Below are 20,995 nucleotides of genomic sequence, written 5' to 3'. Positions count from 1 at the left end.
ATTCATTAGTTTTTTAAGTCAGTAGAACTGTTGTATAAATAATGCATATCAGAGCTGGTCGCACATGGTCTACTCACTTGCACGTGTGCACTGTGAGTGCTCCCTGAGCCAGAGAGGAGTAAGTGCAACCAGACCTCCTCTGTCCTCTCTGAAAATCAGCTTTTAAAAGGCAGTGTCAGACACTTGTGTCATCATGACAGTCCATGTCCATGCTAGAAAGATGCATTGGTGTGGTTATTGTCGGGGTTTCAAGTGGTGTGGGTGCCATTCCTGGCTCTGACATCGTTTTCTGCAGAAACCTGAGGCAAGTCATTTCACTTTCTATTGTTTCCATTTCCTCAGCCATGAATACTGTGTGTGATAGAGCATTCTGAGGCTTGGAGGTCAAAAATGAAAACAGAAGCACTTGGTTATTTTTATAATTTCTGTTATTCCCACTGCTGTTCTGGATTTATCTTAAAACTTAGATAGAACTTGAGAAGTTTATTTCTTGATGGCCCTGGTATTGTTCAAGTCCAGGCTGGATGAGGCTCTGAGCAGCCTGGTCTAGAGGAAGGTGCCTCTGCTCATGGTAGGGGTGTTGGAACTAGATGATATTTAGGGTCCCTTCCAACCCAGGACATTCTATGATTCCATAAAAATATAAATCAACAATTCAGGTACTATGAACAGCAGCATCTTACACCTGAAAGGAGCTGTGATGTTTGAGACTGAAGTAAAGCCCTTTCACATTTCAGAGCAGATGTGTCACAGCTAAAGCTGTTATTAGTCAAATCACATAAAGCCATCCATGAAAATGGATGCAAAAATATTTATTAATTCAGAACTATGTTAGCATTTTCATCTGTAAAGTCCGTAGTAGGTACTATAGGACAACTTTTTTTCAAAGGTTGTGTGATTAGGGGTGAATTAATTTCTCCTGAGTAATTGATTACTCTCTCCATTGAGCTGGGGCAAAAAAACTACTTAATAAAAGAGATTAGCAAAAAAAAGAAAATAAATTACTTCAGCTTAACTTCTTTCACTCATTTAAGGAAAATATGCAAAGGGAAAATAGGAAATGCCTGCAGCTAAACCAGTTTTTGTGGTGATACCCAGATCTTCCAAGTAAAGCATGGTGTGGCCTATGTGAACACCAGTTATCAACCTCCAGGAGGAGCAGGCTCAGCTTGCTTCAGACACAGGGTGCTGATTCTCTGGTGTTCCCTTCCTGGAGTGCCACTGTCAATGAAGTCCTTCCTGGCAGATGCCCAAGACAAACTTGGTCCCTCTGTGGAGGATGACCCTTTACATGACAATTAAAGTGGTGTCTCTCATGACTTGCAGCCACTGAAGATCCCGTAGCACTCTCTGGCTGTCTCAGACAGGGTTCAGTACCTTCTCTCTGCCACCGTGACGTTCTGCCCTGCTTTCACTGTGTTGCTGCTTTTTGTTCCTGTCTGTAAATGCTGAGGAGCGTTACCCTGTGCTGTGAAACAGATGCTGCCTCCCATCACCGAGAAGCTACATTTTGTTGTTGATTTAAGGGGGGTTAGTGCAGCCCTCGATGGCAGGGCCGTGATGAGAGAGAGCCAGCCACGTGTTCCTGCTCCGCCTTTGTGCAATTGATAACAGTTCTGGTAGGAGGTGGAAATGGAGAAGGGAAACATCACAAAGCTTTATGCTCAAGACTGTCACCACCTCTGCCTGAAGAGTCTTCTGGCATTTCATCATGTCTAGACTCTATGTGCTGTGTGATCTTGTTCAGTAGCCTCCTCTATCATAATATAATATTACAAAGCCCAAAGCCCTTTTTAGTTTTGAACAGTAAATGGTCATTATTATCTTGAGAATGAACAATTCAGGCTACTGCCTAAGAACCAGAAGAATAAGAGGTGGATGCACATCTAACATCTGGAGCTGGGCAGATCATTTAGTCTTCAGAAGGCCTGTCAAAATGATTAATCAGCTAGGAAAGATTGTGAGCTTTTTGCTTCCACCACTGAGCAGTTGCTTATGCTGCCAAGAGATCCACTTTTGAGTCACGGTTTACCAGTCCAAACAAATGCCCAGCCTGGCTGTATTCCTAGAAGAAGTTACTGACAAAGAAAAGCACTAAGGATTTTTTGTTATCTTTGTCATCCATTACATTTTTCACGCATGTTATTTTATCAGAAACGTTTGCTTACTTTTGAAGACATTATAGCTTAAAATGTTATGGAAAAGAGCCTTGATATTTTAGCTGACTCAAAACCTGAGGGAAACCTGCAGTGGGAGCAATTGGGAAAGTTAACCCATGCAGAACTTGTTACCAGTAGCTGCCAAATGATCTGTCTCTTCGTTTTCAAAATGTATAAAGCCTCCAAAGTGTTGGGAAATTGGTTTAACACCGTAAGGTTGTATTTAAGCAGTAGGGAAAAAAGGGAACAGATACAGGTCTTTAAAATCTACTTTCTGAGACCTCGGTGTATACAGAAGACCTTCTTTTCAAGGTTTCCTCTGCAATAAAGTTGGTCAGAAGCTAACTCTGGAAATTGAAGCTGATATTCTTGCATAGCTGGTTGGCTTCAGAAATGGAAATTTAAAGAAAAATGTCTAAAACTACAGAATGCGTAACAAAATAACCACTTTGTCCCCCCCAAATTCAACTGGCAGAGCTGTTGAACTCCTGCAGGCATGGTAATGACTTTGTGTGACCCATGAAATTTGACTGAAAACCCTTCTTCATTAGCAGTTGGTTGCCTTTGTTGTAGTTTTGCTCCTGGTATCCATAAGATCTCCTAGTTTGCCTTTATGAATAATACCATGACAGCCAACAAGCGGTTTCTTTTCCTTGTAAACATGGGTTTCCTCTGGTAAATATATTACATTCTCCTTCACTCGTTGGTTATTTGCTGGCATGTGATTGATTGTATCTGCCTGCACTTTTTGAAGCGCTCAGTAAACGAATGAAATGTGGTTCGAGGATGTCCAAGTTGATTTTAGAGGATGAGCACCTGCATCTTCTCTGGATTTCAGTGGGGTTTGCTGGATGCTTAAATTTCTACAAAATGCAAGTGGTTTTATTTTTAGAGGATTCTGAAGGAGATATTTCCAGGGATATGATTTCAGCAGAATTGAATGATGGTTGGAAAGGCTGGGGGAGTAGAGTGGGCTCACAGACTTTTTATCACCACTGAATTTCACCTCTGATCTCTGTGCAGCCCCTGGGAATGAAAAGTGCCTTTGGAACTGTGCGTGGTTTTCTTTCGTTCCGCTGAGCTTTCCCACTGAAATTTTCTGTCTTGCATCTGTGTCTTTGTAAAGCTTAATGCAATGGCAAAACAAGAGGCCGCCTCCTTTCTGAGGAGCAGGCTCAAGCAAAAAAGAACACAGCCCTGGTTTTGTGTGTTCAAAATGGGTGCAAACCTGCCACCTTATTTATCACCAGGATTTCTAACCTTCAGATGCCATGGCCCATAAATGACTTCTCCATCATAATATTTATCAAAGTATTTCTGGTCTAATTATTCATGCTGAGCTTGTTCTCTAAAAATTTCTCTTGAAAGAATCTTTTTAAAGATTTTTCTTTTGAAAACAAATTCATGACCACATCAAACAGAGATTCATGTTGCCGTTAGTTTAATTACCAGCAGCCCTCAGGGAAAACTCACTCAAAACTCACTGTTGTTGTAATTGCTTCTCTCCTTTTCTCTCCCCCACTCTTTTTCCCCTTCCATTTTTGATTGCTGCAGAAGTCATCATATGGTGATTAATTTTTTTAAGCTCATTGTAGGTACAAAGGGGTTTATGCCCTTTTTTGCCCATATAGTAACTGTCGAATTACAAATAATTAGTAGATTATGGATGCTGAAAAGGAAGCTGGCAAAAGAAAACACTTTTTTTGAGATAACAGTTGAAGTTATCTTGGTTTTTAACTTTTTAAGCAAAAAAGGCGGATAATGGTGTCCTTCCCTGTGCCATGCCATGAGATCAGATCCAGAACCTGTGGATCTATTCCAGCCATAAAGGCCACTGCACCTAGTCTGGCTTTATTCCCTTTGAAAAGCAGCATAGATGCCTCATTTGGCTGAAGTGTGAAACATAACATAAGCAGTGCTGACCTAACACGACATGATACATGGCAGATTTGCTTTAAAAAGAGCAGCAGTCTCAAATCTGCTTTGAATTAGAAAAAGTGTTTGAGGGAAAGAAAGGAAAAAGGGAACCATTTCGTAGCAGGCATCTGAAAAAGAAGAGTTTGGAGGAAGGAGGAAAAATTGTCAGGCAAAACCTTACAGTTAAAGCTGAAAAATGTATTTCTAACACTGGGGATTATGAGTGTATATCTTGTTCTTTGTTTTCTTAAAAATAAAATCTTGGCAACTTAAGTGCATACTATGATGGCCCAGAATGAGAACAGCTACTCAATGGTGAAATTATCAGCAGTACTCTGGCAAGAGGTTATTAGTCATAGTCCCAGTATCATATGAGAGCCAGAGCCAAGGATTCAAGAAGCAAAACATTCCCCTTTGGAGAGAGGTCAAGATTAGTCACTTTTGTTTTCTTTAATGGGGGGAGGGGAACATTGGGGGTTGGGTTGATTTGGGGTTTATTTTGTTGTGGAGAAGAGTTTTGGACATATTTTTATGCCAGTTGGGTCTTGCACTCTTCACTTTTTAAAGTGTTGTAAATATGCCACTGTTCCACACCGGGAACGGGAATCTACAGCTAGGGGAAAGCTGTTGTCTGACAGCCAAACTTCTGACAAGGAAAATATGGAGTGATATTCAGAGGCTGTACTGCCACAGTTAAGCCAGCAGAAAGGGTCCTCCAGAGGCAAGAACCACGGGGAGTTTTCTTCACATCTGTGGAACTGAAGCATCTGAAATACAAGTGCCTGTTAGCTAAACAGAGAGCCTTTCTTTACTCTGCAGACAGGTACCGGGGTGCTCAGCCTCAAGGACCCCGCGGAGAAACGTTTTGCCGAACAAGAATGTGATTGAGAATGAGAAAGCAACCTGTTCTTCAACCTTCTGTCTCAATAATAAAAACCAGAGAAGTGCTCTGAAGTTTTCCTTGAGATTGGAAGATGTGTCCAGGACAGGGAAAATATTTTTAAGGTTTTTTTAGAGCTCATCCAAGCTGACCTTAAGAACGTTTGTTGTATCTGAAGGTGGGTCACTGACTGTACTGCCTCAGTTTCCCTCACGTTGTGCTGGCAATAACAGGACTTACCTGCTGTGCTTAGGTGCACCTTGGCTTGCACAGTGCTGTAGATACACTAATCCTGGAATCATAGAATATTCTGAGTTGGAAGGGACCCCTAAGGGTCATCAGAGTCCACCTCTTGGCCCTGCACATGACTGCCATTTATTCTAGAACTCTATGCAAACTATTGCACAAAGATAAGGGGCTTTTTTTTCCTGGTTTCTTTGATCTGTATTTCCACTGTATTTCTGGTTATCTCATGCCTGTTTCCCATCCTCCATAAGGATGGATTTCAATTTAAGCATAATTTGAGAAGCTGTTTATGATTATGGTGCTGGATAGATATCCAGCAATTTTTGTAGATACATTAACTTCTAATCCTTCTGGTATCATTGATTCACTTGTAAAGAAAGAATCCCCTCCCTTCTTGCCAACTCATGACTTATTTTTAAACAGAGACAGAGGAAAGTTGTGTCTGGTCAAAGAGATACTGTTTCCTGAAGGTGGGGCTATAGTTAATGAAGATAAGCTAATTCTTGAAAATATCAGAGAATTCAGTTAATAGGATAGGGGGATTTGATCATCTTTAGTAGTTTCTGATAAAAGTTGTATTTAGAGGCAAGACCCTCAACTTCACTTTCCTGGCTTCATGCAAGGAGAGAAAAATATTCCAAGCTCCCTTGTTTATCTACTGATACACTGTTAATTTAGAGGAAAGGGTTAAAAAAAAATTCTGACCTTTGTAATATTTTAGAGGAAAAAAAAAAAAGCTGTATCCTGAGGCAGTGCAGGGCCAAAGACTGTAGATTTTGGATGCTGTTCTAACTTAAAAATTTCCATGTGTTTTAAGTCTCGTCTGATTTATCTAAAACAAGAGTCAACCACAAATTTTAACTGCTTGGCTATAGCCTTCTGGATGCCAGATAGATCTGCGAGCGTTGCACACATCTGGGCATGGACTGAGAGCTGGGAGGCCAGCAGGACTGGCCTGGGAGCCTGGGGAGTGGTGAGCAAGCGGCAGGGCCTTGTGGCCCAAAACTACACCTAGAGCTAAAGAAAGGCTCTCAGGAAAAGCTGATTTCCAGCAGTTTGGGTGCTTTAAACAAGCCAAATATTTTTGCAAGTTGTTAATAACAGCAACAAAAGCGCTGAACCGAGACCACAGTTCTCTGCTCTCTCTTCTCAAGTGGCAGCTGTTTCCAGTCTCTGCTTCTGACCATCTCCTGCAGCCACATCCATCATTGTCCTCATTTCTGTCTTGACTTACTAGCATTTTAGGTCATCCCTTTCCAACATTTTTACCCTCAAGCCTTTCTGAATCCTTTCCACTTCTAAAAGAATCATAAAATCATAGAATGGTCTGGGTTGGAAGGGACCTTAAAGATCATCCAGTTCCAGCCCCCTGCCCTGGGGACACCTTCCACTAGACCAGGTTGTTCAGAGTCCCATCCAACCTGGCCTCAAACACTTCCACGGATGAGGCATCTGTAATTTCTCTGGGCAACACATTCCAATGCCTCACCAGCCTCACAGCAAAGAATCTCTTCCTTATACCTAGCCCAAATTTCCCCTCTTCCAGTCTGAACCCAGAAAAAAAAAAGTGCTTAAAAGAAGTACTGTCCCAAAATCTTTCCACTTTTTGAGGTCTTGTACTCCCTAACAGTCCATGACCAAATCCATTTCACTCTCCTGTAGTTTAATTCTCCCATTTGCCAGCAAAAAACCCTAACCAACGTCCTTGTTAAAAGGAGTGGTTTGTATTCCTCTTACCTTGCTTCTGTTAGTCAAGCAGCAAGTTATAGACAAAAAATCTTATGAAGGTGACCTGTAAAAAAGAAAACGAACTTGTTTGTAACTTCTGATTTCTACTTATTCCTCATAATTTTTATTCCTTTTATAAAGGAATTGCTCTCTTACATAAGCACAACTTCTGTTGTTGCCACTTGTTTCTTTGTAGGGAAAAGTGGCGGCATCATAGAAGAGATAGTTTTGATAACATGCTGCTAATATTCTGTATTTGGTCTGCTGTATTTTATATTATTTATTCCATCATATATTACTGAAGTGGCTTTTTCATATCAGTTTTTTGGTTTTGACCCCATCAGAGCATGTCTCTTTCTACCATCGGGTTCAAATATAATTCAGGGAGACACCTAATCTGAAAAATGGCATTATAGTTGTAGCCTACACTCTTCTAAGAATCATGAAGGAAGTGCAGCTGAGTGAATAATTAACCAGAGATGTCATATTTCCAGAAACTCTGAGGAAGCTTTCAGAAAAACATGCTTTTCTTGGAGAAAAGGAACATTTGGAAAAGGAAAATAATTCTCTGCAGTTTAGTTACTTGCTTATCAAAATTGCTTTCCCAATCCTAGTGGAAAGAACGAATGCATAAATCAACCGTGTAATTTCTCCCATTTCCTATAGCTTGAGCATTTGCTACCCAAGATCTTGTGCTGCACAACCAGGAAAAAATTCTTCAAACAAACCAAAATTACTTTAAAGTGCCACAAGTGTTGCAGTCAGTAATCAAATGGCCACATGCTGGTGTTGCCTGTTTGTTTTAATTCACAAAACAATTTTTAAAAAAATGTGTGACAAAACTGAGATTCTAGACAGTACACTTGGAATTTACTGTACAAGTCAAGCCCTTCGTAATAGTTCACTGATATAAAGATAACTTCTGGAGAATCAGAGCCAGCAACTGGTTTATAAATCCTGGTTGTTGCTGAGCTCTGATCCTGACTCAGCGACTCAGAATTTTCTCCCCAGGGTCATCACCCTCTGTTGAATGCACAAGCAGCGCACCCTAATCAATGGTGAGTTTTCAGCAGCTGTTCAAGGGCTCTTACTACAAAAAATAAGTGGTTTTTTATGCTTTTGAAAAGTGTAAGATAAATATTTTACTATAAAAATACACAGCAAGACGAGAGCATCAGCAGTCTCAGTTTATCGAAAAAACAGGACAATTTTTAGTATCTCAAAGCAGAGATTGTCACTGATAGCTTTATGCAAGAGAACTGATTTTAGAACTCAGGGTGTAGCAAGTGCTTTTCTTTCCGAAGATGCTTTTTGTCTGAAAGTTACCCATTTTATTTGTCAGTTAAGACAGTGGTTACAGCATTCATATAATATTTTTGTTGACTAGAGAGAGACTTGTCCATGTAACCTTCAAAACCTGGTAATTTTGTTCCTCAGAAGCTCAGCTCTCATGTTTTCCGAGCAATGATCAATCTTATAGTAGAATGTTTTTTCACTGGCTCCACTTCTTCTATCCTTCCCCTGGACACCACACACATACTTTCTTCTTTGGCCAGCTCTCAAGAGAAAGTACAGACAGTCTGGAGAAGAAATCTTCCTTCATGCAGATTATATTCTTCTTTAAACACCTCAGTGGTGGGAATAAAGCCTCCAGCAAAACTGCTGCCTCATCTCAGGCAACAAAATAAAACACATCGAAGCCAGAAGTTCTGATAGGGGGTTTTGCAAGAATCTGGGATCTTGGGTGTTGCAAATGGCAGGAAGACACATTCTGTGATTTTTGAAGAATCATTCACCTGAAGAAAGAGACTTTCTTTAATAATACTGAAATGGTTGGTCTCTCCTGCCACTGTTACAGAGAAATTTTTAAATAAATTCTGTGGGAAGATTCCCATACCTATCCCTGAGCTCCTCTAGAAAGCCACTCCTAACATTGCACCTGTCCCTGTCCGCAGGCCCCTCCAAAATAAAGCATTTACTTTTAGAAATGTTGAGATGTCAGCAAGAAGAGGAGCCAGGGAAGCTGCTCTCTGAAGCTTCCTCAAATATTCTGGAGAACTTAAATAGGAAGAATCCCACCAAAGACAGACGTGATTTATAACCACACGTTTTCTTCTGGAACAGACTCACTGTTGTTTAGTACCACTGTATACTGATACATTCCTTCATAACATTGCCATTAACAGGTATCTTAAGTTCTGGAATGTTTTTTGCCTTTCATCTTCTCTCCAGCTGAGTCACTGGTGTGCCTGGTGATGATTTTGTTGGCAGAAAGGACTTCTTTGTGTGTTTTTATGAAAGATAAAGCTAGCTTATTACTGAGTGTGGTATTGAACAGCAAACACATTAGGGATTTGATACAATATGGAGAGATGCTCAAAGAAAGCATCATTTTTTTTCCCCTAGAAGTTTGCTACCCTGCAGAGCAACAGGATCCTCCTTACCAACAGGCCACCAGGAGTGATAAATACATGAAGGTCTCCCCAATCCTCTCTGGTTATTTTGAAAAAGTGCCTTTAAGAGTTAGTTGACTTTGAGCTGAAATGCTGCACCCTCAGGAATGAATGCTACTTAAGTCAGGGCAGCAGACTTGGGAGTTTAATGTTGTAAAAGCAGATGAAATTTTCCTTTATCACATTTTCATTCAGCCAGGCGTTGCTTGCATCCTGGTTTCCCTCTTCTCCTTTAGCAGCTTCATGCTTGGCTCCCTTTACTGAGTACAAGGACAGCCCCCCAAAACCCACTGAGTGAGCAATGCACGGATAAAAATTCTCTTCATTACGGACAAATAATCTGTTTAATCAGACAACCATGTTAAGAACATAGGTTGTTATAAAACACCATTCTGTTCAAAGGGAATATGATTTTTGCCCTTAATATTTATTTCTAAAATCTCTGAGGATGAGAATGAAGGGCAGATGAGACAGCTTTAATCTACAGCATTAATCAACCTTGATCTCTCCAGAGCATGGAATATTTGGAATAACCTATTAATAATTTGTGGTCTTTGTGGCCGAAATTATGCCAAATTCAAAGTTTTGTCCTTCAGCTTTCCGTGGCTGAAAATACTGTTCCACCCAGGTCTGTAATTGTGTCTGTCATTGCCTTTTCCTGGTAAATTCCTATAATTAGTTTTGGGAGTAGGTCTCCAAAGTGCTACCCTTTAGTTCTCCATTACTGGTGAGCTTAAAAGAGAGCATTACCCATCTGTCCCTGGAGACAACCAGGCTTCTGTGTTGTGTTTCATTTTGTTTTGTTTGTTTTTGTTTTTAAAAGCAAGGAAATAAATTCATCGTTACATAGTATGTTCCAGATCATACCATGAACTTGTTATGAAAGCTTAAAATTACAAAGTGTTTCAAGTTAATACAGCATGAAGATTTGTGGAATTTTAATAGATAAAAATAATAGACAATTTTAATTGAAAATTATTTTGTTCTCTCAGCGAGAACAGTCTCTGTCTTGTTCAGTAGCACCTCCTGGAATGCCTTTGATCCTTTTACAAATATTATTACCTTTATAAATGCATGTCACTAAGTCTACAAGAACTGGGATTGTTCAGCCTGGAAAAGAAAAGCCTTTGGAGTGACCTCATTGTGGCCTTCCAGTACCTGAAGGGAGCCTGCAGGAAAGATGGAAAGACACTATTATAACAGCATGTTATAACTTTGCCTCATGATGTGCCATTTAAGATTTGTGTGCTAACCTTTCAGCTGTTGTGAAGAACTATTTGGTTTTGGGTTGGTTTTTTCTCAGTGCACTGCATGGATGGGATTTTATTCATTTCTAAGAGCTACATTCAAAACTTGTTTGAATCTTCTCTCCATCTGTGCTCAATCTATGATCCTTGAATTTTTATTTTTTTTAAACTTAACTCAGAGGATGGAAAAATTTTTTATTCATACAATATTTCAGTAAGACTTAGGAATAACTGTGGTGTGTCATTTCTGAAGTCTCAAACACTGCTTCCTCTTCCCAACAACTGTGAAATACAAAGGAAATTATTTGCATATAAAGAATCTGATCATCAAACATCATGCTTCTAATGAAACATAAATCAGCTACAAAGAGCTTACTTAGTTTTTCCTAAAGGAAACAAATCACTCTGAGTTATTTTTCTATGTAATTAACAATGTTTGCTGTTTTAAGTAGAGAGATCAGAGTTGTTCAAAGTGGTTAAGATTAGAGCAACATCAGCATTTCTTCTGTTTGCTTTACTTTTATTCGTTCTGGCATCAGAGCTAATTTCTAATCAAGTAAATGTGTTTGAAAGTATGATTCAGGGGAGATGATACATTTCTCCATGCTAAGTGCGTAAAGCTGGCTTAATAAAAAGGGTATTGCACACAATGACATTTTTCTAGTGGGTACAATTATCTCTGCAGCAAACAAGTGAATGATGTATTTCAGGATGTGTGTTTGGATGATGACAGGCAGATTGGGCACGATAATAAACTAGGCTGTTCACCAGCAAGACTCTTTTTCTGGTACATCAGAGACCTGTGATGACAGTAGAAGTTGCCTTCTGGTGGCTTTTACTTCTCTCTTTAAAATATCTCATACTTTAAGCAGATACTGCTTTGGCAGAATCAAGGATGGGGGCCCATTGTCCCACTGCTGCCTCATTTGCAAATGTCATCTTTTCTGATAGAGCCCCAAGAAGCAGAAGGTCCATGTACAGAAATCCAGACTCTTCTTCTCTTGTAGTATCCAAAGAATATGTTACTCTTTGGGACTGACAATTCAGTCCAAGATTGGCACAGAGCCCACTGAAGTCACTGGGAGTCTGTGACTGCCAAAATCTACCACTGAGTTCAGTGTGTCTTGGAGCAAGCCCTTCACGGGTACAGAACCCCCTGGGAAATGGAAAGCAAAACTGACTAAACAACAACTAAACACAACCAGCTTGCTGAACCCCCCTCCACAAAAGCTTTGTGGCTTTAGAGCCCTACCCCAACGAGCAGGAGCATGGACAACGAAGGTCTTTACTTTTAATCTCCTATGGCTCAGCTCAATAGCAATTAGCTTCTGCCTCTGCTTCTGTGGGCCTCCAGCACTCCACAGCTGCAGCAGCCAGACCTTGCTGCCTAGAAGAAATTAGACAATTATCTCTGGGAGTTTATTTCCCAGCAAGAATATTCACTTCTCACTTCTCCCCAGTACTTCATCACCAAGATGCACAGCTGTTGAAGGACTATCCAGATCTCAGTCCAACCTACTGTCATGTTCAATACTTCATCACTGCAAGAGTTTCATGAATGCACATTTTCCAGATATATCTCCAGTCTGTGTTTCCTCTGGTAATCCCTGCCTGGAATCACAAATTAAGGAATATATACATATAAAAAATCCCACAGTTTGTTTAGAATAGTCAGCAAAAAGATACTTCTTGTAGAAGGAAGAGTTGTCCTTCAGACTCTGAAGATAGCTGTTTGTCTGCAGGCTTTCACTGCAGTCCTTCCAGCACGGTTGTCTCAAAGGAAACGATACCTGGGCAGTGGGGGATGCAGGAATGAGGTATTTTTGTAGGTTTCACTGCCACTGGTTTGTACTGTGACACTTGGAGCATCACAAGTTTGCCATCTGTAATGGGCACCATTTGGGCAAAATGTGTCTTTTTTTAAGGGAGGGAATAAATAGTGATGAAATGAAAACCTGATGATCTGCTCAGTTTTCCATCTGTATTTCCTTGTAGAAATCTTGAACTTATCTGTTCTTCAGCTTCCTCATTTTGTAGAATCTCATCTTTCAACAGCCATTTCCATCCAGAATCACTAGTGTTTCATGTACCATCTAGGGTGCTTCGCCTCATGTTTTCAAAACCAGCTGCAAAGTATAAATCTCTGGCACCTCATATTTTTAAATCACTGTATCTGCTTCCCTACCAGTTGTACAAAGTGTTTGAAAAAAACCAGCATTTTCTCTATGGTGGAAAAACATTTTAGCCTCTGCTGAAATCCTCCAGGTTTGTTGATGTTCTGCTCAGCCTTACTGTCTTTTGCTATCCTGTGTGATACTTGGATGAGAGCCAGGCACATATAAATTGCTCCCACTCATGCTCTCTCTGGCAGTTTTATGTGCTTTTCACTACTTTCTAGCAGATATTTTAGGCAACAATTTATTCCTACCACGGGGTTTTTTTCTGCTTGCTTTCTTTTCCCTTTCTAAAATATATTACATCTTTTTGCCTAGAATTTACTCAGTGTTCTAGGATCCCTGTGGATCAATGGGTCAGAGACTGCAATGACAATTGAAGCCTTTTTATTATGCTGGAAGAAGGGAGTAGGAGGCCATAAGGCAGAGTCTTACTGCCCAACTTCAATGCTTTTGCTGTGCCAAGGGTTAAAGAGTGGGCAGGACTTTGAAGTTGGAAGTGCCCATCTTCCCCTTCAGATATCTTGCTCAGTACTTCGGATTCAGCACAGATAGGAGGCTCCCAATGCCACAAAAAAGGGGTGACAGTGGTTACTTCTTGACTGGGAGATACAAGAAACCGGAGACTGGATTTGTGGTGCTCCTAGAATTGTCAATTTTCCTCTGAGTACCACAGATATATGCCAAAAAAACAGCCATAACCTAACCTCTCTTAGGTATCAGATTTTTCATTGTGTTTTCTCCTAAAGAGTAGAAGAAAGAACAGAAAAAAGGGGAAAAAAGAGAGAGAAATTAAATAATTTAAGGAGCTTCTGTCTAAAGAAGAAAACGAGCATTTTGGATAGAGGCTGAACCCCTGGAGTCCCCCAGTCAAGAAATTAATTTTCAGCCATCTTGGAATTCTTGGTTTCTGTCTTGCTGGGGATCATGTCATTCAAATGGCAATCCTAGGGAATGCTGTGTCACTGGGTTTTGAGAGCATAAAACTGACTCATGTCCCACTCCCAGCTGCTATTCACTCATGGCAGCAAAAAAACCTACGGGCTTTTTGTGGCCTGAGCTGTTATTTGAGCCCAAATGTAACAAAGTGCATCACTCAGTCCTAGATTAAGAGTAGATTAGATCGCTGCAAATCAAGCAGTTATTCACTAGAGCATATTGGTATTATTAAGGCATATAAGCATGCTAGAAGTTTATCATGTTTTTTTTTTTTTTAAATGGACACAATAAAAAAAAGAAAACCCCAACCAAAACCCACAGAAACTCGGTTCTGGGACTTAGTTCTCTATTCCAGCACATCCCTTTAAAATCCCATTTGTCATGTGTTCGCCCAGATATGAAATGGGTGTCAAAGCACAAACCAGAGGTGAGTATTAACAAGCTTGTCCTCATTCAACCCTGACCTATTGCATTACATTTCTAAGGATCTGTTCGATGAGCTGTGAATCTGTGGTATCTTCACAGAGGTTGTTGTGATCCTAATTAATATTACAGGTTTATTAGCTGGTTTGTTGCAATCTCCTTGCATGCTGCTACTAAACACCTCTCCCCTTCGCCTCTGTAGGTTACACAAATGGACCAGAAGCTGAACCTCATCACAGACATGCTGCATCATCTGGTTTCCCGTCAGCAGGGGGATCAGGGCAACAACAGATCATCTCAGAGAGGCAACCACAACGTCAGTTCAGAGCTTTTCCTCCCCAACAACACCCTGCCCACCTACGAGCAGCTGACAGTACCGGGAAGAAATGAAGATGACATATCCTGATGTGGTGCGAGTCTGGGTTGGGTTCTTCCTGCCTTACTCCTCTAAATGGGACTGAGTGTTGAGAACCTGGGAGAAATGAAGTTCATCAGCCAACCAAGAAATTGTGCAACTGCTGTATCTACACCACTCTTCTAAAGTTACCCACAGTAGCCAAAGGATTGCCAGGCTGTCTTCCACCAGGCAAAACTTCTGGAAGCTCCATGTTGATTTTGTTCCTGAACAAATGATTTCAACTTGTTATTTCTCAAAAAGACCAAAATGATGTAAAGACAGGCAAAATGGCAAGGATTTAGAGCTCCTGTAATAATAATAATAATAACAACAATAATAATAATATTCTAATAATACTTGAACTTAGATGGAAAAAAATGCATTGTTTATGAATCTGCAGATAGCAATTTATTTCTGCTACTAAGGTTTTTAAAACAAACTAGGATAACTTATGTTGTTTTTATTGTATAAACACACACTAACATTCTAGACAATAACAAACCACATACTGAATGATTTTCTTTTTCTGTTTTATTTTAGTGTTACTATATAAACAGTTATCAGATAATGACTAGATTTTTAAAATCTGTTTTTCTTCAGGGAGGAACTAATCCTTAATCTGGAACAATACTGTTTATAGTGGAAAGTGCTATAGATTTTCTAAGATATCAGTTTTTCATGGGGGGACAATAAAGTATTATATAGCAAAAAATCATTCTGCTTTCTAGAAAATTGTTGCCAAAGAATTTATATATAAGTAGAAAACACAGTGGTCTGAATGTACTTGTCCTGACATAGCATTTTAAAAGGAAGGCTTTCTACTTCTTAAATGTACTGCTTTTTAGCTTACAGAGGCCAAGAATAATACAAGAGGCTGAAGTGGCTGGACTTCACTGGTTAAGCGCTTGAGCTGGCCACCTACAGAACATCCATAATCCTTGCAGGAATCGAGGCTTCAGTTCAGGAAAGCATCTCCCATCCAGACAGCACATATGACAATTTTAATGTTTCCATGAATGATGTCTTGAGAAACTCAACTCCCAACAAGAGTGCGTTGGTATTGACAAATGCCAGCTCTTTATTTAGAGAATTGAGGGCCTCAGCCACAGCCCATGGGGCTGAAGCTCACTGCCCCACATGATGACTGCAATGAAACCAACAGTGTTGGCTCAGAGTGAGTTCTCACACACACAATGTGAGCAGGAGTTGGGTTTTGATCACTAAGGCTGAAATTACTAAGCCCTTGCAGAGAGTCAGTGCCTGAATCATGTCAGTCTTTAAAGCTGACTGCTGGGGGAAAGAGAGATGTAGACGGATTTATCAGCTCTTGCACTTTGAGCTTCCTACACAGCCAGTGCACCCTGTTCCCCTCCCTGCAGGCCCTGCACCTCACAGTGGTCTCCCTCTCCTGGTGGATGCCCTAAAGCCTCATACCTTGGCACAGCAGTTAATACTACCAGTCTGTAATATCTCTGAGCAATCTGAAAAACTGATGCATAGTGAATGAGATCACAGGGAACCTTCTCACAGTGCTGCTCACATTCTGGGCTTTCTTTCCAACATTTCATCTCTTCCACTTGGACTGCAGAGAAAGTATCCTGTATTTAACTTTACAGATTCTGTTATAATTATCCAGCCTCTCTGCTGTACAGTAGATAAATGTTAAAGGTGTAGAAATTTACAGGCAAAAAGAAGAATTGTATTTGGGCATTATGTTTTCGTAGAAATCAAAATTATTCTCATGATTTTGAACATTTTTTAAATGAGATTGACTTTGTAATTTCAGGTTATCAATCAGCCTTTTAATTTCCTAATAAAACACAGGACAAGAGTGCCATGTCTTTTGGTTATTCTAAAATCCAGACACTTGATACACACAAGAAAGCTGCTGGCTTTTCTCTCTTATCCCACAGTACAGTGTACTGATGCCTTTATTTGCAATGCAGGCCTGTAAACCTTCTGCTGGTACTTCACTAAAGAAATAAAAGAAAATCTGGACTTTTATCAGCTGGGATGGCTTTGGAGAGAAAGTTGTGTCATGTGGCCCTGGCTGGAAGCAGACAGGTCTGTGCATTTCTAGGGGCATTGTTTTAAGCAGAAAATGTGTCCATTCCTGCCTGTTTGTTCCCAAGACCATCCCTCCATTCTCTGTTTGACATCTAATCTTGGTGATAACAGTCTGGCACAGCAAACACTTAATGCAAAACATAATTTCCCTTTCTAGTCAGTTGGTCTATAACCATCTGAAAGTCTCAGATCGTTAACAGAATCATCGGAATCACCGTATTTTACAGGTTTTTGAGGCAGGTGGCCAGTTGAGAGGTCAGTGATTCCTCAGCTGAGTCCAGCTGATCCTTTCAGAAAGTACAAAGCTCTGAGATCTGCTACTTCGAACCTGATAATCCACCTCATCCTAAGGAAAAGAAGATGATTGATTTTCCCTGTTGAAGAGGGATATTATAAAATGAGCCATCCAAATTTGCCACGCAGCTGCCTGGAGCCAGCCATCCCCAAGGGCTCACCAGAGACAGATCTGACCTCTCTGCTTGGAGGACTGACTGGAATTATCTGCCCTGCTGGGGCTTCATACCTCAATGACTTCTCCTGGAAGCAGGTGCCTCAGCATCTTTTTTGCACAGAGCACTGTGGAACAGCAGCAGAGGGAAGATGAGCTGAGCAGTCCAGTGCTGGAGCAGCCTGAAGTAAAGCAGCATGCAGTGAGTATGTGTTTCTGCTAAAACCCTTTTGTTTGTGTCTGCTGTTCAGTCAAACTGTCCAAAGTGTGGGGTTTTTTTAAGTGGGTATGAAATGTTTGTTAATATCTTGAAGGGGAGCAAAGGAAACTGTAAGGTTTGACTTTGAAGTTCTACCCCATTTTTGTGAACTGTGTTAAAATAAATATATCTGAGTCTGCAAAAGAAGCCTCTTTCTTAGAGCAGCTTAATAGCAGTTTGCATTTTAAGACTAGTGTAAGTTAGGCCTAGACCCTCATCCCTGTCTAAAAATAATATAGGTCAGTTAAAAAAAAAGTAATCTAAAAAAATGTTAGCTGGCTCAGCTTCCCTAGCCTAGCAGGGGGATGCCTGATGTATGCCAGATACAGAAGGTAGGAAGCCAGGGAAAAGGGGAGGAGGCAAAACATGGGGCTGCCCAACTGAAGGAGGGGATGATATCTCACCCTGCCTCAGCCCACAGCAGAGGCAGAGGATGTGCAAGTTCGTAGAAAGGAAGATTCACAGAAGGTGGAGAGGATTTGTGCAGGGCAGGAGGTTCAGTCCATGAGCAAAAGCCTGGGCTCGTGGTGAGGGGAATGTGGTGGATTCAAGAGACAGAAGCACTGCCTGGCATCAGCGTTAATCTACAGTGTGACCTCAGGGCGAGTCATTTCACCTGCTTGGCCACATCTGCTGCCCCCTCTCCTGCACTCAGCCCACTTGTTTGTTTGGACCACAAATTCCTCAGGACAGGGAGGGCCCCTTTCTGTGTGTTTGCTCAGTGCCTACACAAAGGGACCTGCCCTCTGGGGACTGGAGGTACCACTCTCAGATAAATAATTACCCACCCTGGAGTCCTGCTACAGGCAAACCCTTAATTATTCCGAGCCCAAGGAGTTTCAGTTGGAAGTGCCTGCTGCCAAACTAACAGTTAGAGGAGGCTGGGTTTTAGGTCGTCTTCCACACAGTATCTTACAAAAGGAGATCAGAAGCCTGGCCATCACTCATTTTCACTCTTCTGCTTTAAAGGAGGTTCATTTCAAATAACACAGTGGGCCACTGCTATGCTCAAACTTCTAGCTAAGGCAGATATCTTTGGATGTCAGTGGATTAAACAGACATTTCACCACAGCAAATTAAGGTTGGTTGTTGCTAGCAGATAACCTCTGGGCTGACTTAGCACCCATCAGTTCTGAGGAAGGTGGAAGTATTCCAGGCCGCTGAGCTGTAGAGATCTGGGCAAGAAACAAGCTGCTTTTTGAAAAATGAAAAAGTAAAACACGGGAAGATTTTCTTTTCTAGGAGTTTAAAGGAGAAAAGGTAAAAACAGTTTTAAGCTAATATTCATGTGCCCTGCTGAGATGGGTTTTACTGCCGGGGTGGTGGTTGGGGAAGAAGAGAGGCATTGAGAAGAAAAGGAAAAAGATTGAAGGTTTGATGCAGCTCCTATGAAAATGTACTTGTGCACTTGATTTATGTTGGCTTGGAGTTGGGTATTGCCTGCAGTGGGACTGCTCAGTCCATGCAGCTCAGTGTAAGCCTTTGGAAGTTGAAAATGTGCAGTAAAGATGCCTTCCCATGGCCTTTCAGTGGAAGCTGGGCTCAATTGTGTAGGCAGTGTTGCTTTCTTCATGGTCACAGAGCCACAAAACCATGTGAATTCACAAGTTTCTGCTTCCCATTTGTTTTCAAATCATTGGTTTCTAATATTCCTGCATGCCACTTGTGTTTTCAAGCCACAACAATTAGAGGTATTTCATTCCACTTCTGTGGTGGGAATTTCTTTACCTACTGCACACACACAACACAGAGCAAAGGCCTTTAAAATGCCCTCCAGTTTCATTTAAAAGAGCTTCTGTAAGGTTTTGTGTCGTGGGTCTCCTGAGCAGCAGCAGCAGCAGCTGTGATGAAGGCAGCAGGTTGTTATGCCAGTACAAAGTGGAGGTGACACTTAGCTACATCCCAACAAGTTTTTGATCCCATGGAATAGCCAGAAGGTGTTAAGTTGAAACTAGCAAGGACTTCTGTGAATGCTGGTTTTTTTGGTCTTGTCTGTGGTCTGACTTTGATGTCTAAGAAGTGTGAATTTCAGCTTTTCTTTTGTGGTTGCAGGTTTGTTTTCTGTGTTGTTCCCCTGATGCCCAGTGAGATGTGCGTTCATGTTCAGCCTTTCCTCAATGAGGACATTGACACCAGGCCCCTCTGTCTTCTACATCAGTGCCTATTTTCACAAAACTTACGAGAATTTAATTATTTTCTAGACCTCTATCCTTCTGTCAAGTTGAATTGAACAAGGCCAACAGGTTCAAAAGTTATTAGGGGGAGGCAAAACAAACACAGCATGAGTGCATTAACCTTGTTTTCACAGGAACTGGGCTGAAAGTCCTCTCTCTCCCTGCCCAAACACAGAGGTCTGGAAGAAATGTAACCCCTCACTTTGGAGTAGAAGACCACTGCTAACTCCTGAGGTGAGGAGAAGACATGCAGGAGACATGTTCGTGGGAGTTGTTGGCTCCTGCAAGGCGTGATGCACCTTGCCTTTGGATCAGCTATTGAAAGATCCTGGAAAATAGCTTTTTCCTCACATTGTTTCCAATGACAGTGAGTTAAAACATCAAAATGCTTGATGCTGCAACGAAGAACACGCAGGTGACAGATGGGCACATTATGAACCATGTCCATGTATGTTACTGTAACACAGCGTGGTGTCCAGAGAGAGATTGTCTGCATCGCTGGCAGGGGAGCACTGCTGGGGAGGGGCTGCCCCAAAAGAATGGCACTGCCCAAGTTCACATCACTCCCGCATGAGCTGGCAACTGCTGCCTCTGGGGAGAGAATTCCCGGGGATCTGACATGAGGCATTGTGCTCTCTGCCTGTGGATTTGCACCTAAGAAGAGCTGATCCATAAAGCCAGTCTTGAAAACATCTTGGAGCTACATTTGTTTCAGAGCTAGCGTTGCCCTGGTAGGCTGCCCAGGGATTTAGGCTCAGTTAATCCAAGCTTGGCTCTCCATGGCAGACACCCATGGAACAAAGGGAATAAAGCTTCCACGACCCCATAGAGTTGCTGGTCAATCTCTCAGCCAGGTGCAGAAAATGGGCTAGGCAGCCCTCAGTGAACTGTCTTGGATCAGAGAGGGCTGAATTCCCAGCAGGGGTGTGCAGACAAATCTATAGAGATTTTCTTGCTGTAATTTCCCGAGTCTGGGAGCATCACACACCAAGCCCCCAGTGCCTGTGCGTTTCACACAACCTTTAAAGCCAGCTATGCTGAAATTCATCACTGCTGTTTTCTGTGCAGGCAATCTTACAGGGAAATAAAAAAAAAAAAATGCTGAGGAAATAAATTCAGTTTTCAGTTCTGCTATATGTAATGTCCTTAGGATTATATTGATCATTAATTTTTAAAAATGAATAGGTTAGAGTTCATACAAGCAGTACCAATGCTGTAAGAATGATAACCACGTGTGAAGGATTAGGGTTGCAAGCAGTTTGTGAGGTACTATGGTCTGTTGTTTAAGCATTGCCTAGTAATTTTTTAGTCCTAATGGTCGCCTAATTGGGTTTTTAACTGGGCTGTCTATACATGGAACCTAAACATAAATGTGATTCAGGTTTTACTCCTTTTGCATCTTCAGCTGTTAGGCTGCCCCCAAATTTGCTTTGGTTACGTCCCTTTTCCTAGTTCCTTCTGTTCATTGAAACACTCTATGTGGG

The 20,995-nt window shown here is 41.3% G+C and overlaps 1 protein-coding gene across 1 annotated transcript in view; it reads left to right on the top strand.

Annotated features, from left to right (window-relative positions):
* KCNQ1 (potassium voltage-gated channel subfamily Q member 1) overlaps positions 1–16,239 on the top strand; it is a gene marked incomplete at its 5' end in the record, with an annotated part of 336,754 nt that extends 320,515 nt beyond the window's left edge. The window contains one exon of the mRNA XM_082283617.1: positions 14,369–16,239. Coding sequence (XP_082139743.1) covers positions 14,369–14,572 — 204 coding nt within the window. The 3' untranslated portion in view covers positions 14,573–16,239. The remainder of the gene's footprint in view (positions 1–14,368) is intronic.
* Positions 16,240–20,995: the final 4,756 nt, after the last annotated feature.

The sequence above is a fragment of the Coloeus monedula genome (assembly GCF_965178545.1).
Source record: "Coloeus monedula genome assembly, chromosome: 6".
In the NCBI taxonomy this organism is placed as follows: domain Eukaryota; kingdom Metazoa; phylum Chordata; class Aves; order Passeriformes; family Corvidae; genus Coloeus; species Coloeus monedula.
Note: the sequence above shows the minus strand (reverse complement) of the source record. Positions and strands in the feature narration are given on the sequence as shown.